This window comes from Vicia villosa, unplaced genomic scaffold, assembly GCF_029867415.1.
Source record: "Vicia villosa cultivar HV-30 ecotype Madison, WI unplaced genomic scaffold, Vvil1.0 ctg.000077F_1_1, whole genome shotgun sequence".
Lineage (NCBI taxonomy): Eukaryota > Viridiplantae > Streptophyta > Magnoliopsida > Fabales > Fabaceae > Vicia > Vicia villosa.
This window is the reverse complement of record NW_026705001.1, coordinates 92,501-114,824: the sequence shown is the minus strand read 5'-3', so window position 1 is coordinate 114,824 and position 22,324 is coordinate 92,501. Positions and strand designations below refer to the sequence as shown.

Genomic DNA, 22,324 nt, shown 5'->3' with positions numbered 1-22,324 from the left:
ACTGAATCACACTCTAATTTTGCCATAGTTTAATCTAGAAATGTATCTTCGTAAAAAATATGGATATACACTTCTGTAATCACTTTGTAGTGGTAAATTTGACACTTTTTTAAAAATACACTGATGTAATAGACCATGTATTATAACTATACCATAATAATAAATTTATATAATGATATGATGTGTAATACAAAGGCAACAGTGATGTGTCATACGGACCGCCTCCAAATTCCTCAAGAATGGTTGCACAGCATATGCATCAACCTAGACAGGTGGAGCCTCCGGGGCAGCGGCAAGTGATACCTACCTCCGGAAAGACGAAGTTGAAGATGTCTGAACTCCATAAGTTGACACATATGCATCAAATGAACTAGAAACGACTGCTAGTTGTGTGGGTTGGAGTCTTTTCAAGCAAACGGGTGCATGTTGTGACTGTCTGTTGGACATCAATCGATTTTTATTATCAGCCATGTTACCTATAATCAAACCAGACAGGCAATAGAAAACAGAAAAAAAATCAAACCCATATGAGTGATTGAAAATCAAAACAAACAATGCAGACAGATAAAATACAAAAATGCAATTTCCTATTCTTTGAAAATCAAATTCTTAACAAATATGAAAATACTTCCATATTAACCTGTAATTCAGAAAAACAAAAAAATAGCATAAACACAGTACCAAAAATGCACAAAATGCAGTACACTACCTAACAATGACTATAACAACCTATATATCGATGTATTTGCGCAACATATTATTCCTATTTCTAAATGCATGTATAAAAAATCGAATGCGGAAAAATTGAATTCAAAGACTTACCAAATATGTAGTTGACGTTGAGACTTCAATTGAATGAATGTTGATTGATTGGATGAATGTTGATTGATTGGATGTTGATAATAAAAACTTGAAAGTGATTTGAGAGAGTTTGAGGGTTTGCTGAAAATGAGGGAGGGTGAGAGTTTAACGCGTTTTTTATTAAAATCCCGTATCAATATGCACTTCCGTAAATTATACAAAGACACATTTTCGTATTAATTTTTGTCAAAAATGAGGATATGACTCATTTATAAATGTCCAAAAGTGCCTTTTTAAATTCAAGAGATTTGGTGCGAGAACAATCCTAAGAAGAGTAACCCCTATCGTGAGAATGCATGTTGGAGCAACACTATTTCTTTAGCAATTATAGGACTGTACCATATAGTCAACTTTAAGCCATGCCTTGCAACTTACATTCAAGAGCCAACATTAAGGTGCATGCTTATACAGTAGAGACGAGAGAGGAAACATAAGAGACGTTAAAGATTTATATATAAATTTGAGAAGGATATAGCTTGGTCTAAGTAGAAGTAAACTAAACATATATCAGGTTTAGAAATGGACACGATTTTTCCATAAATAATCTTTAAAAGTAATTATAAAACTTTAATTTAAAAGGGATACATTAACTAGAATTGATTCTAGCTTAGCTAAATAATACATAAATGTGCAATAAGATGAAGAAATAGTGTCATTATAAAACCTTAATTTAAAAGCTCACGCTATTCTCCCAACTCCAGGTGCCAAACACTTGATTCATTGCAACTTACTTGGGGTCCTTTCAGAAACATAGTACCTCTGAAAATTTAGTCATCTCTACCAAAACCATGCAAGGACATAAAAATCTGAAATCATAATTCAAAATCTCATAATACTAAGTTCCCTGACATGAATATCTCTTGAGCAACTGTAACACCCATCATTAAATTCTTGGAGATTAAACTGATATACTTGTACAAAAATGAATCCAGGCAAAGATTTATCCTTTCAAGCAGACTCTGTTTTTGCATTGACATCATTCTCTTCAGAAATTCCATTTGTGACTTGTTCTTCCACAGGTACTTCTTCTTGTTCCGGCTTTGCAGGTCCTGGACCAGCTGATACCTTCACCATTGATGGACGTAAGAGGCGGTCACCAAGTTTAAAACCCTTTCTGAATTCTTGAATTATAATGCCATCTTCAAATTCATCAGAATCCTCGCGCATAATTGCTTCATGTAGCTTTTACAAGTAAAGTGAAAACATAGTTTATCAGGAAAAAAAACTCAAGACTATCAATTTTCTATACCATTAGAAACTTTCTAAAAATATTGATAAAATAGACCAAGCACGACATGTTTCATTTGAGGCAGAGGCTGAGACAAAAATGTTTGAGTCAAATAATCTTACAAGCATCAAACGGAATAACTCTAACTAAAAAATATGTGTTGATATTTTAATACACATTTTGATACAAAGCCTACTCTTTCTTGACTCTGACACATTCTTAAACTCACCAAGTTGGCTCGAAACAATCCAGAATTGCTTAAGAGTTAAAAAGGTATCCAGGTCTTCAGGAAACCTGAAGAAACTTTATACAGTGTTTGAAAAAATTCATCAAGCACACGATTGAATTTCGAGCCAACTCGTTTGCGCCCCTGCATAAATCATAGATGACAGCATTATGCCATAAATATCAACAAAGGATGACGTGGGCCAAGATATAGAAAACAAAGTTAAGAAATTTTTTGGAGAAGGGGAAAAATACTTAAAACCTCAAACCAATATTGCAAGAATTCAAAGGTTACATCATACTCAGAAGCAAAAATGAACTTTAATGTAAATGTAAAATGTCTACCAACAACCCACCAAAAAAAGTGTCCACCTACAGTATTGAAACTTAAAAGTTATGCAGGCATACAACAGAGATATATCTACTGAGAGTGTAAATATAAACTGTTAGGTGCTATACTGCCTTTAAAAAAAGAAGTTATCAGCTTCATTTGTGGATAAATCATTTCACCTGTATGATAATGAGATTTTCTCTAACTAGAAAGAGGATTTATTGGAATTCAACTATAAATTGAAATTGCTGACTAACTTACCATTGGATCAAAGGGACTTCCAACTGTCTCCACTGGTTCAACTCCAAGTGAGTTCAGAATTTCAATGAACTGCTTATATATGCTCTGATAGCTGTTGTTTACTTTCTCCTCTCCCTCTGTCTCCACCTTAATCTGAGCTTTGGCTCTCTCAAAATTATCCAATACAGGCAACAAAGTCTCTACAACTTCCCCCTGAGCATTTGTGACAAGTGAAAGGCGATCTCTCTCGGTCCTCTTACGATAATTGTCAAAGTCTGCACCAATCCTTAGTTTACGATCTTTTTCTATTGATAGTTCTTCAGATAAAGAATCCACTTTCGCTTCGAGAGCTACTATCTCATCATCGATGGATTTAAATGAGGTTTCCAACTCGGCAATTTTGGCTTCATCATTATTAGCTAATGCTTCTTTGTAAAATTGTAGTAATGCTGTCAAAGTTAAAGCAGGTGTTTCACCAGCATCGCTGAGCTCCTCATCAACTGTACTATCCTCCGCACCAACTGAAGAATCCTGTTGAATTGGTGTATCAGAAATTTAACACCAAGAAGGAACTAATCGATCATAATACTTTCCTTGAAGTTTGTCAAAATAGAGTTCAAGTTAACTAATGGAGAGTAGCTAATATAGGACCAGTTAAAAGGAATATAATCATTGGTGGCTGGGAATTACTGTTCAGAAGTTGTTTCCTTGTAAGTTGATTCCTTTTTATATGAGCATAAGACGTTGTAGTTTAATTTAATAATTATAATTTAGAATTTCCAGGAGTTTGTATGCATCTTTGAATTAGCTTATTATTGTAAGAAATAATCATATATTCATGCCTTCTATTTTTATTTTTATTTTGCAGCATCCTGAGAAGACTTTATAAAAAAACAAGGGTAATGCTAACTTGTGCCCTAGGGGCACATGTTAAAAAACCCATAAATGAAAAGTTTGTATTGAAAAAAAATAATCAAAAACATTAATTATAAATTTTTAATGAAAGAAATATACAATTTCCAAGTAATTTTTTCTATATCTAGCTCTTAACTTGTGCCCTTGGGGCACAAGTTAGTATTACCCAAAAAACAATTACAACAAGAAAAGATCAACTATCAAAGCCTTTTCCCACTAACTGAGACAAGAGACAGTTAGATAAAATAAATCAAACAACGTCATAAAGTTTTGTCATAATATTGGAGCATAAATCATGTAAACAGAAATCAATTTGAATTTTAATTCTTCTTAATGATTTTGGCAACAAGTTTCAGTCTAAAACCAAAAATTGTTTCTCCAAAAAACAAGCATGCACTACATTGAAGGGTTATGGAGTCTGAAAGATCTAAAACTTTCACTATAAAAGGTGAATTGTCTTCACTACAAGACCGTTAGACCATAGGAACCAGTCATTGACTGTTAGACTCTTTCTCCAACCAATCCCTCTCTACTGTTTGGAAGCAGTTACTAGATAGCTATGTAGCACCAATACCACTGAAAAAATGTGTGTCCGTGTCAGACACCTGCACCGACACTTGTGTTTACGTTTAATTTATTATTTTTTCAAATTATTACCAGTGTCGCCATGTCAGTGTCGGGTCTTATTCGGGGTTTCGGTACTTCATAGCTAGTTAGCAACCCTACCTAAACTCGATCTCAACACTTGTGTTGTGCATCCAATTCAAAAATTCAAACCTTGCATTGCTCTCAGACCCCTTAGAGAACGTGATAGCCAATACAACAAAAACAATTAGTAAACTGTAAAAGATAAACCAAACAAATAAATACATTTTGTCTGTGAAATAATACAAATGCCTTTTTTATGATGATTTTCTGTTTTCAGTTTATACTACAACAATATCCCGGGTATTCAATTTGTTTCTTGTTTTCAGGGTTTTGTACAAACAATAGTAAAAATAATAGACAAAACAAATTGAAAAGCATAGTTAAAAATTGTGCTCTTCAACTGCAAAAAGACCGCAATTGAGGCCACCAAGCAAAAGTTTTAGGGTTTCTGCAACAGCAATTGTCGCCTTACGGTTCTGCAACCTATAATTCACTACTTAATGAGCAATTAATAGAACAAAAAAATATTTGAAATAAGAAAAAGAAGACTCACCGGAACCTGAACCTCAGGCGGGTCTTGAACTTGAGGAGCCTCGGTCTCTCCGTCAAACGCAAACGGTACTAACTTCACAAACCGCGTGGAGGGAATTGTATTCAACCGGAGGGATTTAAGTGGCGACAGCCTCCTCCTGGAGGATGTGAGGGAAACCCTAGAGGTTTTGGGATAATTGGAAGAAGCGGAGGCGGTGGTGAGTAGCGTTGGCGATGTCCGAAATGTGGGAGTTCGGAGGACGGTGGCCATGGGAAGGGAGGGTAGAAGAATGAAAGGGAGAGATAAGGGGCGAGTAGCGATTGGAGAATGCGCGATGTTTGGGTTGGGGGTTGAAGAGAAAATGAAATTGGTGGGAAAGGAGGGTCCGTTTGATGGGGTTTTGTGTTGTTTGATCTAACGGTTGTGGAGTTTTGTAGTTGGTTTTTGATGAAAACCCTTGAGAAAGATCTCGAAGAGCCCGCACTCGTGCTTGATTGATTTTTGTTTTTTAAACATGCTTGATTTAATATTTGATTTAAAATTAAATAGACAAAATTAGTTAATCCAATTTATTTATTTTTTTGGAAAGTATTAGTTCCTCCAATTTTAAAGCTTCAAAACAAAAAAATTAACAAAATTCATAAGTTAGCAAGTTCGTATTTACTCTATTGAGTCCCTATGTGTATTTATGTATCAGAAATGTTATTCTTACACCAAACCTTACACCTATACTGTATGTACGGACGGTATTGTTCACGTATGGATGGTACTGTTCATGTACGGACGAATACTATTTATGTACGGACGAATATTATTCTTGTACATACGTTTATTTTTAATACATGGACGTGCATTAACCAACTTCATTACTGCATTAACCAAATTTTTACACTGCATTAACCAAGTTTGATGGCTGCTAAAAAATATTTTTAATACCTGGATGTGGCATTAACCAACTTTGTTACTGCATTAACCAAGGTTTTACATTGCATTAACCAAGTTTGGTGACTGCTGAAAATTATTTTAATACCTGGATGTTGCATTAACCAACTTCATTACTGCATTAACCAAATGTTTACACTGCATTAACCAAATTTTGATGACTACTGTAAAGTACTGTTGGGTGTAAGTATTGGTGTAACAATTGGGTGTATGAATAGCATTACTCTTTATGTATATACTTGTAATATGCATTGGTAAGTTTATCAACATAATAATTATTTCTTTTATGAAATATGTCAATATTTGAAAAAAAAATTTAAATAACCAGGTTTGATAAAAAAAATACGAAAAAAACCATGTTTTCGGGGTATTTACCAAAGTGTCTAGGTTTGGGATATCAGAATACTGAATGCGCCAAATGAAATGGCGTATAAGTGTAAATTTTGGGTGCATGCGCCAAATGAATTGGCATGCCCTAAAATCCAATATGTTTGCGCCAAATGGAATGGCGCATAAGTCTAGGGTTTTTGCCCTAGAAGCCAAACCATTTGGCGCCTTAGTTCTAGGGCTTTTTTTTTAATTTTTTTTTTCATTTTTTTTTAATTCATTTTAGTTGAATATATTAAACTTAAATTTTTTTTTTATTTTATTTGTTATGATATTTACAGAAATAAATTTGTAAAATATTTTTTTCGCCTTATAAATGTAATGCAGAAAACGAAAATCAAAATTGTAACATCGATTACAATATAATTTAAGAACTAAACATCGATTACAATATAATTTAAAAACTAAACATCGGTTACAATTAATTTCAGAAACGATACCAAAGATTAATGAAAAATACAACAACATGATCAATGACGTCCATCACCAAGATAGCCATCCGTTCCGCAACCTGGTCTTGTAATGACACGTTTACCGCGATCGTTGATTCCGCCGCGAATATTGACACCGCCTCTTTCCCTAGCTCTACCCCTACCCCTGCCCCTTTGTGCTTCTTGTTGGGTTTGTGTCACGGGGGCTGGTACTGGGATGTCGCGTGGATCGCTGTCTATGAATTCGTTGACGCCCCCATAATTATCCGGAAAACCGCTGTTGTAAAGTCGGCTACCCATTCCCTCAAATGTGTTTATTCGTGGTGGTGGAGTGGGGTGGGAAAAGACCTCCGGTTCATAGCATCCCGCAGCACTAGAACTACCTTGGTTAAAGCCGAATTGGTTTGTAGGTGTTGCGTAGCCGGAGGGGGCGCCACGGTGAGAGGATTCACCATGAGGACCATCGTCGGGACTAAGATGAAGGCTAGATGAACCGGGAGTTAGGTTTTGGCCGAATCCCCTTGAGGACCCAACAAATGTTGCAAATCCGAATGGTTGTGAGTGGGTCTGATATTGGTCCGAGGAAGGATGGCGGTCTTCATACCCTTGTAATGGTTGAGATTGGGATTGGAACATATTTGATTGGCGGATGTTGCGTGCGGAACGGGATGGAGTACTGAAAATATTTTGTTGTTGTTGCTGGATTTGTTGTTGTTCCTGGAGTTGTTGTTGTCGTTGCTGTTGTAGGAGTTGTTGTTGGCGGTGTTGCAGGCTTTGTTGTTGTCGCTGCTGAAGTCGTTGTTGTTGCCGGAGTTGTTGTTGTTCTTGTTGTTGTTGTTGTGGTTCTTCTTCCGGTTGTTGTTGTTGTGGCAAGATGTAGTTCTGTGCACGGGGATCATTCAAATAGAATGGAGCTGCAAGAAACAGGTTAGGGTTGTGGCTGTACGATACCAACTCATGTACTCAGGAGAAGGTTTCATTTCATGGTCACTAACGGGGAAGTTTAGGACATACTGGCGACGGTTCTTCCACATCTGGCGATGATCGGGTGCAAAATCCTTCCAGTTTTGGTGTGTCCATTGATGGTTCACTCTTTTTAGGTGCCACACTCCCAAGTCAACAGGAGGGTCGGGTATCCGTTGACGCATCCCAAATTGAAGCATCACCCGGTCACTTTGATGCATTTCTATTATGTTGTACCGGATTAAGCAGCATTTTGTCGTCCAGATTTCTGCATCCTGAGCTCTAGGCTCATACTCACACTCGAGATACGGTCGCCATATGAACTGGATGCATGAGATTTATACATTACTTCGGGAAAATTTTTTTAAGGAAAATACTTATAAAAAAGAAGAAAAGAATTAGAGATAATACTTGATGGGGTCCAAGGTGATCAATTAGCGAGCGGTACATTGTGATATTTGACCGCGGATTACGTGTGAAGTCCATTTTTTTCACACAATATCTACAACAAAAAAATAATGATTTAGTTAGAATGGAGTAGAATGTGTAAGGAGAAAATGGTATAGTAAAAAATTACCTCAAGGCATACGGAAAGTCCCAACTTCCGTTGTTAACCGGGGCCAGTATGGGCATCCTCCACCACCCCCACACCTGCACCAACAGGGCGCATCCATAGAATGTGCAGGACTCAGCAACCGCGTTTTTGCATAGTGACTGGTACAAGGTAGCCAGTACCGCAGACCCCCAGCTGTACAGACCTACTCTACTAAAATCCATTAGCAAACGAAGATACATAAAGTTAACCGTGTTACCCGTGCTATCCGGGAACAAAACGTTTCCAATAAGCAACAATACATAACACCTAGTTTTCTGCAGTATGGTCTCTTGGGGAGACGCATCATTCAAGTGAAAATTTTTATAATGCTCCTTTAACCTCTTGAGGTTAACACCTTGCCCCCTAGCACCAACGGCTCCTTCTATCAAGTCTATTCCAATTGCCTCTTGGCATAAGCTATTCGCCTGCATAACACAACCATTAATTGCCTTACCATCAACAGGAAGGCCGAGTAGCATATGAACATCTTCAAGGGTGATGGTGCACTCCCCTGTTGGAAGATGGAAGGTGTGTGTCTCGGGCCTCCAGCGTTATAGCAAAGCAAGAACAAACTTGTGGTCAATAGAAGACTCGGCGATCCTGCTAATCGGACCGAAACCAGCAATGTTCAGGTATGGTATAATGCGGTCGTCCGGAGCGATGGTATGTTTACTACGAGTACGAAAACGTTGAACGTTCTGAAAAGAGTAAGCATGCCCAAAAAAATCAGTTAGTTTATCAGGGACAGTTGCATGATTTTAAAGTAATACTGATACACTTACGAAGGTTGCGATGTTCTGGGGGGTTCCTCTGTGTGTTTCGCCCATGGTTAGGAGAGACATGGTTGAAGGCTGAAAATTCGTAAGCTGATTGCAAAAGGATTGTTCTAAGAGTAGATGAGTGATAATGGTGATGTATCTCCAGAATCCCAAGTGCTTTATATATTGATGAGGAAAAAAACGGTAACATCATGCATGCTTGACATGTCAACACAGCCATAAGTGTTTGGTGTTGCTTCTGCAGGATGTGTTGGCATGCATGCAGTCAAACTATCGGTGACAAGGCATGGTGGGATGCATGCAGCTCAGGTCTAGGTGACAGCTCGAGTAGCATGCATGCAGGAGTAGGAGGAATCCTGGCAGGAAGCTGATCAGGAATCTTATCAGAAATTTTTGCAGTCGCATGCTTGTTAACAGTAACTCCATGCTGGTTTACAGTAACTCCTGGAATCGTTTCAGAACATGCAGGTGGGACCATGTGGGACCAGGTGGGCCCCTGGGGGGTCCACACATAATACATATGCGCCAAATGATTTGGCTTATTCTCCTAAAATTCCTTCTTATGCGCCAAACCATTTGGCGACTTGCAGTTGAATTTTTTAACTAATGCGCCATTCCATTTGGCGCATTAGAAGGCCCTATTTTTTTTTTCAAAATTAGGGTTTACGTGTATGCCTTGTATACGAAACCCTAATTGTGATCCAGACCTAAGGCAAGACTTCAAACCCTCTATAAATTAGGGTTTACTGTGTGCATTAGTACACACAAGCAAAAAATGAGATCTCGAATAAGGCCAGATAACTCGCACCGGACTACAGAGCCTCCACCCCCTGTGAGGCGTTTCGACTATCAACCGGACTATCGTCGAAGGACTGGATACGTCATTTTCTCTGCCGTCAAACCTCCTATGCAGGTGTTGTTTTGGAACATTCAAACCATGGACCAGCTTAAGAGAACCCTCTTAAGGTTTTTGGACGGAGAGTGGAGTCCAGGCGAACAAATCAGATCTATCAAGAGACTTAGAACAAGGGGCGGTGTTTTTCTTGAAAGACAGCGTTGGTGGGAGACTATGGAGGACGACATTCAATGCACTCGAATGATGGAGGACAGAGAAGACATTGTCCTAACCGTTGTAATTTCCTAGATGTCGCAATTTCTTTACCCTTTAAATTACTTCTGTACCGTCCAATTAAATGCTCTGAGCATATATTAATGAAATGTTTTTTTAACATTACCAAGTTTCCTATTAGTGTTTAAGTTATTAATAATTAACAAAGTTATTTTCCTCTGTATTTCAACCCCTATAAATATAGGTATGAGTGTGTGGAGTTGAAGTACCAACTCTTTCTTCATTCTTACTGCAAACACTAAAAAATGAACTCAGTTTGGGCTGTCGTTTTTTTTTAGGAAGGTAGGCACATGCGTGTCTGCCTTAACCCCCACTGGAATTTCCAGAGAATTGTTAGAGCCATCAACACTGGGTTTCGTCAACTAGATGGTCCAACCAGAAAAGTTAAACAGATAGATTACCGTTGTCCATACATTACGTTGACGGATAATAATCCAGAAGGCACCTACATGTATTATTGGGACCGTGTGAAAGACGATGTGGACGTGGATCTAATGTTTTGGACATACAGTGGATAGGTTAACCGAGGCGTTGAAGATCCACTTGTTCTTGCAGTGATACTTGAGTAGTTTAGATTAAGTGTTGTTTTCTTTGTTGCAACGATCGAGCGTGTACTACAAGTTTTTATTTGTTATTTTGCAATGTAATATTGTGATATACCGGTTGTTTTGGGTTGCCAAAACCGGATCGTTCAATTAAAATTAATGTGGTCGTTGTGTTAATTATGGTTTTTTGAAGATTAATTACGCTATATAAATAAATAAATAAATAAACATATATATATATATATATATATATATAAATATATATATATATATATATCTATATATATATATATATATATATATATATATATATATATATATATAAATATTATGTATATATATAAATAAAAACATATACATGAATATAGAAATAAATAAATATATATATACATAAATAAATATTTATATATATACATAAATAATTATATAAATATAAATAAATATTGATATATATATATATATATATATATATATATATATATATATATATATAAATAAATATATAATTATAAATAAATATTGATATATATATATACATAAATAAATAAATATATAAATATAAATAAATATTTATATATATATATATATATATATATATATATATATATATATATATATATATATATATATTTATATATATATATATATATATATATGTAAATATTTATTTCAGAACTAGCTGCTAGATGTAGGGCTGCATGCATGCTTTGTCTAGGGGGAATCTTCTCAGGAATCGTTGCAGGAATCTTATCAGGAATCGTTTCAGGACATATGCAGACGCATGCTAGGGTACATGACATATATAAATAAATAAATATATATATACATAAATAAATATTTATATATATACATAAATAATTATATAAATATAAATAAATATTGATATATATATATATATAAATAAATAAATATATAATTATAAATAAATATTGATATATATATATATATATACATAAATAAATAAATATATAAATATAAATAAATATTTATATATATATATATATATATATATTTATATATATATATATATATATATAAATATTTATTTCAGAACTAGCTGCTAGATGTAGGGCTGCATGCATGCTTTGTCTAGGGGGAATCGTTGCAGGAATCTTATCAGGAATCGTTGCAGGAATCTTATCAGGAATCTTATCAGACGCGTGATGGGGTACTTGACATAGATCAGCGTGTCTATGTGTTGGCAAGGATGTAAGAAGCACAATTTATAAGGCCACCCAATATTTTCTAAACGTTACAGCCCACACCAACAATTTTATCCAATCTGACTTGAGCTTACAACACCCAAACACTTTCCCAGTCAAAATGACTTCATCAACCCAGTACCTTGTGCATGCCCATCTGAACGGTGAGACCTACTCTCATGAGATAGCCGGTTTTGTGATGAGAAACACTCAGGTTGTACCATTGTTGTTGAGCAAAAGAGCAACATTTTCGTACTTCATTCAGCGACTATACTCTAAGATTGCAATGGGTCCTATTGCAAGCGTTTTTTACCAATGTCCCAATTTCAATGAAGACAACACCGTCAAGTTTTACGAGATGGAAATTGCCAATGACGAAGACTTGCAAGATATGTTTACCACCCACGAATACTCTGGGTTGGATTCCATCGAGCTGTACGTTACTCTTCAGGTTGAGACACAAGAAACTAATGTTGTCCAGTCACAAGTTATTGACCCACCAGTCAACGAGCAAGACGAGGTTGACTTCATTGACGAGGAAGAAGACGATCTGGAAACTGAATTTGACGACATGGTCAACGAGGAATCCGACGACGAGCAGCAAACGTTGGTGCCTCCAGCTCATGCGTACGCACCTCCAGCACATATGAGTAACTTGAACCTCCAAGGTGACGAACCATCATCAGACATCTTCTTCACACCCTACATACAAAATGACGAAGAATTAAAGGAAGGAGACAAGTTTCCTTCTAAGGAGGCATGTCTGAGAAGAATAAAAAAATGGCACATGGCGAACAACGTTGATTTTGAAGTAGACCGTTCAAACCTGGAACGGTATGTAATCACTTGTAAAAATCCAGAGTGCGGGTTCAGACTGTTGGCCTCTTATAGGAAGAGAAGTAATGCATGGAAAATAGGGTCGATTACGCAGAAACACACGTGTGTCAACCCTAACAATTCCCAGGATCATACAAAACTCAGTGCCGATCTTATATGTCAGGAGATCTTGCCTCTCGTAAGCTCTGATCCGTCTCTGAAGGTTAAAAATATAATATCACACATCGTTACAACCTTCAACTACACTCCATCTTACAGAAAGGCGTGGGTTGCAAAAACAAAGGCAATTGAGACAGTCTACGGCAACTGGGAGGAGTCATACAAAATTCTTCCCCGATACCTCAATGCGCTACACAGTTACGCACGTGGCACTGTTACTATTCTAGAGACACTGCCCGCGCATGCACCGGATGGAAACCCTGTCCAAGGAAACGGAATATTCCATCGGCTTTTTTGGGCGTTCAAACCTTGCGTCCGAGGTTTTGCACACTGTAAACCCATACTTCAAATTGATGGGACATGGTTATACGGCAAATACAAAGGAACAATGCTCATGGCGGTTGCACAAGACGGGAACAGCAACATATTTCCAGTGGCGTTTGCTATCGTCGAAGGTGAAACTGCGGGGGCTTGGAGTTTCTTTCTAAGGAACCTCCGAGAACATGTTGCTCCCCAGCCTGACATATGTTTAATCTCTGATAGGCACGCTTCCATAGAGAGTGCTTACAATAATCCAGCGAACGGATGGCATGACCCCCCTTCAAAACACGTCTATTGTATTCGCCACATCGCCCAAAACTTCATGCGGGAGATCAAGGACAGGCATCTAAGAAAGGCCCTAGTCAATGCTGGTTATGCATTGACCCAACCCACATTCCAGCATTATAGGAGTGAGATTGTAATGACAAATCCAGAGGCAGGTACTTGGGTAGATAATCTTTCCAGGGACAAATGGACAAGGGCATACGACAATGGCGTGCGATGGGGCCATATGACAACTAATCTTGTGGAATCCATGAATGGCGTTTTCAAAGGCATCCGTAACCTTCCAATCACAGCACTTGTGGAGGCCACATACTTTAGGATGGCTTCACTCTTCTCAACAAGAGGCAGGAGATGGGGTGATGTTCGGCAAGCTGGTCAACTATTAAGCGATAGTTGCATGAAATTTATGCAACAGCAATCGGCAAAAGCGAACACTCATCAGGTGACTTCTTTCGACCGATTCAATCGCACGTTCAGTGTGCGCGAGACAATTGACCACAATGAGGGACTGCCAAGGCAACAATATAGGGTTCTTCTTGACGAAGATTGGTGCGACTGTGGAAGGTTTCAAGCTTTTCGTATGCCTTGCTCACACGTCATAGCTGCATGTGCGTATGCCCACCGCGACGCTATATCACTACTGTCTCCGATTTACAAGACTCAGACATTGCTCAGAGTTTACAGTGTTGCGTTTCCTGTGGTGGCCAAGGAGGATTACTGGCCTGAGTATGAAGGAGAGGTAGTTTGGCACAACGACGCAATGCGGCGAAAGAAAAAAGGGCGTCCCAATAGTACACGGATTAGAACCGAAATGGACGTCCGCGACAAAATGGAACGAAAATGCAGCATTTGCCGTCAGGTGGGGCACAATATCAAAAGATGCCCTAATCGTGGCTCGACAACGTCGCAAGTTTAGTATAATCTGTATTTTTTTTTTAATGCAACGTATCAGTTTCGCTTACCGCCTCTTGTAACCTTGCCTCCGTTTTTCATCAATAAATTGTGCTTTAGTGAATAACCGAAATTGCCAAGGCAAACATTATTCAGACATATTCTTCTGTTTTTCCAAAATATATTTTTCAGACCCTTTCCAGAATCGATTTATCAGATATATACCCGAACCGGTGTGCGAAAATACCGGAAACAAGTAAAATTTTAAAAAAAAAAGACACAACACATAGTAGCCAAATGAAATGGCGCCTATGTGTTGTTATAGGAGTGCATGCGCCAATTGGATTGGCTACTCCCATTTGCCCTAATTTTTTTAGGGTTTACGCCAAATGGATTGGCTAGTTGTGTATATATGCGCCAAATGGTCTGGCGCATTCACTTCTAGTCAGTCCCAAACCTAGACAGTTTGGTAATTTACCTGAAAACATGGTTTTTCTTGTATATTTTTTATCAAACATGGTTATTTTAATTTTTTTTTCTCAATATTTTGAAGAAAAAAATTCGTAAAATTATACTCCGTCCACATTTATCAGGTCTTTGAAGGTGATGTTGGTTTTATATTGATTAGGTGTTCTTTATCGACTAAGTCCTATAAGAGAATTTTGTTTCAGTGACTGAAAAAATTTCGCTTCATCTTTCGAGAATAAGTATTCCCTGATTTCGTCAAAAAATGTGTCATTAGCTATTGTGTTCTCAAAATTTAATTTGTTGCATGTGAAATTGAAGTTTTGTTGTATTGTATTTTAGGTTGATGTGTCAATTGATGGGTGGTAAAAGTTTTGTTGTTAGGGGATCGATTTGGGGTGAATAGTTGTGTTGAAAAAATTAAAAATTGTTGTTGGGGTGTTTAAAGTTATAGTTTGGTTGAGATGTAGGTTGTGTGAATGAGATTTGGTTATAGAGATTGGTGTACCGTATTTTAATTTTTAAAATAATAGTTAAATTATTAACGTTGTTGTTGGATTTTTGCATGTTTTCGTATTGGTTGATAAAGAATTGTTGGTGTTATTATTGGGTATTTTGCATGTTTAGATATTGTATGATAAGGAATTATTGTGGCGTGTTTGGGTATTTGGGTTGCATTGGGTTATGTGATTGTGGATGGTGGGGTGTGTTGGAAGTTTGAATGAGAAGGTTGGTCACGAGGGTCAATTAGTAATCTATTTTGGGAGAGCTACATAGTTGAGATCGATTTATACCAAGTCAAGTATTCCTTACTCGATTTACATTTTGGGAGTATGGTATAGCCCTTATAGACATAGTTAGGACAGTTATTCCAATAACGACACTCTTATCTATTAAAGTATCTCCAATTGGCACATTGGTTGTCTCGAAATATCTTAATGGGTATCAAGATATTCATATGGAACTACTGTCATATGAATGTCAGGTGTCTCAATGGGACTATTCACTGTAGATTAATGAAAATGCGCACTTGAAAGTTGTGAGATTTCTCTTATTTTCGAGAGTGATAGTTTTGTTGGAAGTGATAGTGACTTCTCTTTTCCTTCTATTTTTCTAGGAAACAAGCAATCATGGTTATTTTCGACCCCGAGCCCAAAGATGTAAGGGAAGTTGGGTTCGTCCCTCCCTCCCTTCGGCAACAACTTACTTTTTCTTCCTCTAGTGTTGAAGAAGTTCTTCTAGAGACGTGCTCTCTGAAGAACAAGGCCAATATGACTACTTTTGATGCCTCTTCTACCTCCTCCTTTTACTTTATTTGCCTACCATCTACGAGATTGGGATTTGCCTCCTTTTTTCTTCGATTGATACGGCGCACAGGCCCAAAAAACTCTTGAAGTCACTTTGAAGGCATGATCCATAAGGGGTTAAATATCAACCCGAGGGTGAGACCTCTACAAGGCCTCCAACCCTGAAGATTCAAATCTAGGAGGTTGGGTCATCCACTAAGGGTAAGGCTACTCAAGTGACCGTTGCGGGCGATCCCGCGTCGCCTCCTAAGAGGACCCCACTAATTGAAAATTCTCTATGGAATAATGATACATTTGGCGCCATCAAGTTCACATGTGTTCACCTTCCTTTTCCCGAAGATGTCCCGGTGGACTACAGGTTGTCTTCGTAATAGTATTAACAATTCTTATAGGAAATCTCATATAAGTAACAACGTGTTTGTTTCAAAGCTTAGAAATATATTATTCGGAATGTGACATTGGAAACGAAACAATCCCATATTTCTTTCAAGTTTATAAAAATTGTTCTTAGGTGCCTTTTATTTCTAGGAATGTTGTTACACGTGAATTTTTTCAAATTTATTCTCATGCTTTGAAGATGGAAATCCAACATTTTCATAAGAATAATGTTCAACTAACTACAACTTCACATTTATTTTTATTTATATTTTTTAAATTAACTTAAATTTGTGAAGATTCCTAGGATGTATAATTTTCGGCCAAACACTTGCATATAAATATTATTCATAGAAATAATAATCATGGAAATAGGTTTTCAAGAAAAGATATTTCTTAACTTGAAACAAACACACCCTAAATGTATCATGAATGAAAGACCATTCAATTATGTCATAAGTCTTGGTTATAAACACTCGTACCCTCATTATTGTTGTGTTCTTATTATAAGTGTAGAAGGACTCATAGGCTAGAATAATATTATCAACAATAAATCTATTATGAATAAAGGCACCTTGGTTCATGCTCACAATAATGTGTAAATAGGGTTTAATTTGTTTGGCAATAGTCTTTTTGACAAGCTTAAGGCCTACATTACAAAGAGATATATAGCCTATAAGACGGTAATCATTCGACTTAGAGAGTTTGAAGATTTTAGGAATACGACATATATAAATTTAATTAAGATCAGACACATTACCATTGCCACGTAGAGAATATTGAGAGCGAAGCGAAGTTAGTCATATCATTATTCATAAGCTATGATGCTTAGAGAATAATGCTTATAAATAGGCATGTAGGATATGAGGGTCCGATGCCACTACCCTTTCATTTGAAACATGGAAATCCTTACCTCTTATGTGAAATTTTGGTTAAGCTTCTCATGCATATGCCATGGTTAATTTTATTTTCGACTACCTTGGCTAAGCTTCTCATGCATGCCATGTTTAATTTTATTTTCGACTACCTTATGAATATTATGCATATATGTTGAGGCGTGAGGAGTGAATATATTGATATGATGTGAATGTGTTCAAAAAATGTCCTTTTCCTCTTTATACATCTTATCATATGCTCATCCAAAAAAAAATAAAATTGAAAGAGGTGTATTTTGAGAATTTTGGTAAAAATAGTGTAAATGAAAGTTTTAGGGAAAAGTGTGGTATGTATATTGATGTTCATTATAGAATATAATGTATAAATTAGATTTTTTTTTTTTGTGGCTTTTATGTATAAATTAGATTTTTGTTGAATGCAGTACATTCCTTGCAGCTTTTCTAATTTAGGGTTTAAAATCTTGCAATTCTATTGAGAGGCACTAAAATTCTTAATCCTCAATAATAAAACTTGTATTAATTATATCAACAAAAAATTATGAATTGATTGATAAGTCTTAATATGATCTCCATTTAAAAATACATATTTAATACTCCTACTTTTTTTCTGATGAAAAGTATAATAAACAGTAAAATCTGAAATAATTTTTGGATCAAACTTGAATAACTAGTAAAAGGTAAAATGAAGGTTATACGTAGTTTTCAAGACCCTAATCAGGGGTATGTTTGGATATCACGAAATGAACGGAGCGGAACGAATGTACCATTCCATTGTTTGGAAATTTTAGAACGGAATAAGACAAATTATTCATTCCGCCCAAATTGGAGGGGAAGGAATATGGTGGTAAGTGATGGAATGGAATGGAATCCATACCACTCCTTTCCGCTCCGCTCCATCCGTTTTTAAATTATCCAAACAAGGGAATATCATTTTATTCCATTCCATTCCGCTCCGCTCCATCCGATTCCATCAATCCAAACAAAGCCAAAAAGTCTTAAGTTGATAACACGCGCAATTACTCATCCAGAAGAAGTAAAGAGAGAACTCAAGCACTACACAACACTAGAGTGGTTGAAGAAAAAAAAGAAGAAGCAGAAACTATGAAAGAGATCAAAACAACACTGAGATTTTGAATCACTGAACCAAACCACAAAAATGGAGTCAAGCATTCTGGAATGCATCGGCGTAGAAATAATCGGCGTAATGTCACCGGTATCAATCTGCATGTTCCTCGTCGTCCTCCTCGTTTACTCCCTTTCCACCTCCTCCTCCCCTGACCTCACCATCCGCACCGCCGCCAATCTCGTCTACGCCGAGAATCCCTCCGACACCACGGCGCAGAAACTCGAAGGCGCTCTTCTAAACGCCGTCGTTTTCGTCATCCTAATCGCCATCGTCACTTTTCTCCTCGTTCTCCTCTACTACTACAACTGCACAGCCTTCCTCCGTCATTACGTCCGCTTCTCCGCTTTCTTCGTTCTTGCTTCCATGGGCGGATCGATCTTCCTCTCGCTGATTCAACGGTTCTCTATCCCCTTAGATTCCATTACTTGTTTCATTTTTCTCTTCAATTTTACGATCGTCGGTGTTCTCTCTGTCTTCGCTTCTGCGATTCCGATTATTCTCCGGCAGTGTTATATGGTTTGTTTAGGGATTATCGTTGCCGCGTGGTTTACAAAGCTTCCTGAATGGACGACTTGGAGTTTGCTTGTGGCTCTTGCTGTTTATGATCTTGTCGCTGTTTTGGCTCCCGGTGGTCCGTTGAAGCTTCTCGTTGATTTGGCTTCTAGCCGGAATGAGGAGCTTCCTGCTTTAATCTATGAAGCTCGCCCTACTGTTGCTCCAACCGGTAGGGCTGCTACATTAGGGTTTTTGGTTGCCGGTGTTAACGAATCGGGATCGGGATCGGGATCGTCGTCGATTGAGCTTCAAGTGGTCCCTACTGAGAATGAGGGTAATAGGAATAGGAACACTCATGGTGCTGATGATGATTCTGTTGATGTTGTTAGGGTTGAAGATCATAACGATGAAGGGGAAAGATCTCCATTGGTAGGTAGTGCTAACCGTGAGGAGGAGAGGTCTCCACTTGTTGAGGTGAATAGGACTGAGAGAGAAATGGCGACGAGGAGGGAAGCGGAAGAAATGACTGAGAGAGGTATTAAGCTTGGACTTGGTGACTTTGTTTTCTACAGTGTTCTTGTGGGTAGAGCTGCAATGTATGATCTCATGACTGTCTATGCTTGTTATCTTGCAATTATATCTGGACTTGGATGCACTCTTATTTTGTTGTCTGTGTGTCGTCATGCTCTGCCTGCGCTCCCGATTTCAATTGCATTGGGTGTGCTTTTCTATTTCTTGACTAGATTGCTAATGGAACCGTTTATTGTTGGGACTGCCACAAATTTGATGATGTTTTGATTCTTATGAACTGGCATTGACATGGAGTTTTATGATATGAGGTTAGGCTTTAGATATGTATGTACTAGTGCTTTTGTTGAGAGATAGTGTTCCATGAGTCTTATCTCTTTTGTAGTAACAATACTTGTTCACATCATCTTATTATTTTGAGCAGATAGTGTAGTTACTAATGGTCACTCGTCCCTAATGTTGCAGATCCTGTAAATTTTAAAAGCTAAATTGAATATTACTAGTATTATATTGGTCCACAAGTATTTCTGGGCTTTTTGACAAGCATGAGTTGTGTGGAGAAAATTTGTGGTGGCTATGCATGTGTTGAGTATATCACTTCTATCTGAGTATATTTTCAGGTTTCCCATGTAAATTTTAATATTCAACCTGTATCTTATTTTTGTTTTACAAATATTGGATTATGCCCTGTTAAAGCACATAATAGTGGTCATTATCCAATTTTGAGATTCACAAATCTCCCACAAACAAGAAAACAATTTACTAGACTGCTTCATGTATTTTCTGTATCGTTGATTTGAATTCTGCGTCATCAGTGTCTATATCGTTGATTTGAACTCTCCAATCTATTAGTCCTTTGCAGGTCATTAACAACAACGTTTTTTACAATGGTTGATATAACTCCATTTGTTCGTTTGTGTTGCCAATTTTATAGTACAGAATGGTTTTCTTTGGTAAGAATAGTTTTTAATTCCATTCTCCCCCTATTCAATTTTCGCTCTTTTTTTCCCTTTTGAACTGAAGTGGTTACCTTCCAATTCTAAACTATGGTTTACTATGTTTTTCCTTGGGGGAGGTGGCTAATATTTGGATCCGTTCCTCCTAAGGATTGAACCAGAATGAATGGCAGTATAGAATTATAAACTTAATCATCTTTGTAGGTCCTAAAGTTATCTGTATTGCTTTGTTTTTCCTTCCTTTAGGTTTTGCAATCCAAGATATCATCACCTTTTAAATCCTGTTTGTAGAACTGAGATGGCTGGGTTTGAAAGTATCTATCCATCTATTTAAGGCTTAAATTAAGTTTCTTTGGGATGCGATTTAGTTGAGATTTGTTGGGAAATTGGTTATGGAATTCTCTGGGATTTTGGGTAACATATAGAAGTCTTAATGGGATAGTCTCCTGTTGTTTGTAACTCTGAAATAACTTAAAAAAACTGTAGCTTAATATTCAGGGTCAGAACATTTACGATGTTGTTGGTGCTCGTGAGGTAAAGAAATGTCTAAAATTGACATACATATGATTTGTTGATAGAGCAAATCTTTGTCTAGTCCAGTAGAACCAGAACATTTTTTCTGTCTTCAATTTCCTTTGGCAAAATATGAACTTCATGTATGGTTATTACTTATTAGTCAAGAGGTGGATCTAATTTGATAAAGGTTTAGATTTGAGACATTTGGGGGTGAAATGATAGTGTGACACTGGCATTTGCCTACCAGTTCACAAATTATACTCTTGTTCCCTTTATTTAGTGTTTTAGTTGTTTTATGTGTCTATACTAGCTTAATACGGACGGGTTTAAATAATTCTGTACAACAAAAGTATACTCAAATTAAAATATTTTTTTATGCACACTTTGTGCAAGCTTGATAATACCATCCAAGAACGGTGTCCAATTCGATAGACCTTGTAAGAATAGACCCAACAAATTTCTGAAAAAAATTTGACAAACGAAAGATGTTGTCAATAAATTTGACTGGTAATAACATAAACTAACAAAAAACGGAAGTCAACCAACTATTTGTAAATGTGCAATGTTTTTTTTTTTTTAGACATCAAATATTACCCCCGTAGATTCAATCAAGTCATCCTCTGTGTTGTAAAAGATCATATGATAGAGATAGTATTGTTGGACCAGTCATATTGATAACTACTTGAGTCAGCTCAACATCAGTACCATTCATCCTACAAATATTATTATTAGTATAATTTTGAATAAGATTAAATTTGATAAAAACAATTTTAAAATGGTGAGTTAGATAATAAGTTACTTCGATAGCTCAACATCAGTACCATTCATCCTACAAATATTATTATTAGTATAATTTTGAATAAGATTAAATTTGATAAAAACAAATTTAAAATGGTGAGTTAGATAATAAGTTACTTCGATTTGTACTCATTAATGTCTGGCAGATCATCATTCAACATCATTTTAGTTCCATTAAAAGTATTAAATACTTCCATAACCCTTAAGTAATTACACGTTTTATTAATTAACAACAAAAAATAGAAATTAATATTTGGAACATGTTATTGTTAAAAACAGTAGAAGACACCTTGAATTAAGATGACTAATTTTTAACCAAGCGCTTGGGCTCGAGTGGCAAACGAGTCTCTGCGAAGGACGACATTTGGGGAATACCGAGTTTGATTCCTGGCAGAAACAACGCTTGCCCAATGCAC

The 22,324-nt window shown here is 36.8% G+C and overlaps 2 protein-coding genes across 3 annotated transcripts; one reads left to right on the top strand and one right to left on the bottom strand.

The window, feature by feature from the left end:
* Positions 1-1,407: 1,407 nt before the first annotated feature.
* LOC131623676 (uncharacterized) lies at positions 1,408-5,369 on the bottom strand. Of its 2 annotated transcripts, none has more exons than XM_058894684.1 (3): positions 5,002-5,359; positions 2,907-3,416; positions 1,408-2,043 (listed from the first exon to the last, which is right to left on the bottom strand). In XM_058894684.1, the coding sequence occupies exons 1-3, from the start codon at positions 5,248-5,250 to the stop codon at positions 1,810-1,812; spliced, it is 993 nt and encodes a 330-aa protein (XP_058750667.1). In that variant the 5' UTR covers positions 5,251-5,359; the 3' UTR covers positions 1,408-1,809. The 2 variants fall into 2 exon arrangements, with proteins under 2 accessions (XP_058750667.1, XP_058750668.1); XM_058894685.1 differs by lacking the exon at positions 1,408-2,043 and adding an exon at positions 2,128-2,459 and having other exon boundaries at positions 5,002-5,369.
* Positions 5,370-18,505: 13,136 nt separating this feature from the next.
* LOC131623674 (presenilin-like protein At1g08700) lies at positions 18,506-20,140 on the top strand. The gene is made up of 2 exons (XM_058894683.1): positions 18,506-19,949; positions 20,104-20,140. Exon 1 carries the CDS (start codon positions 18,646-18,648, stop codon positions 19,906-19,908), a length of 1,263 nt encoding a protein of 420 aa, XP_058750666.1. The 5' UTR covers positions 18,506-18,645; the 3' UTR covers positions 19,909-19,949; positions 20,104-20,140.
* The last annotated feature ends 2,184 nt before the right edge of the window (positions 20,141-22,324 follow it).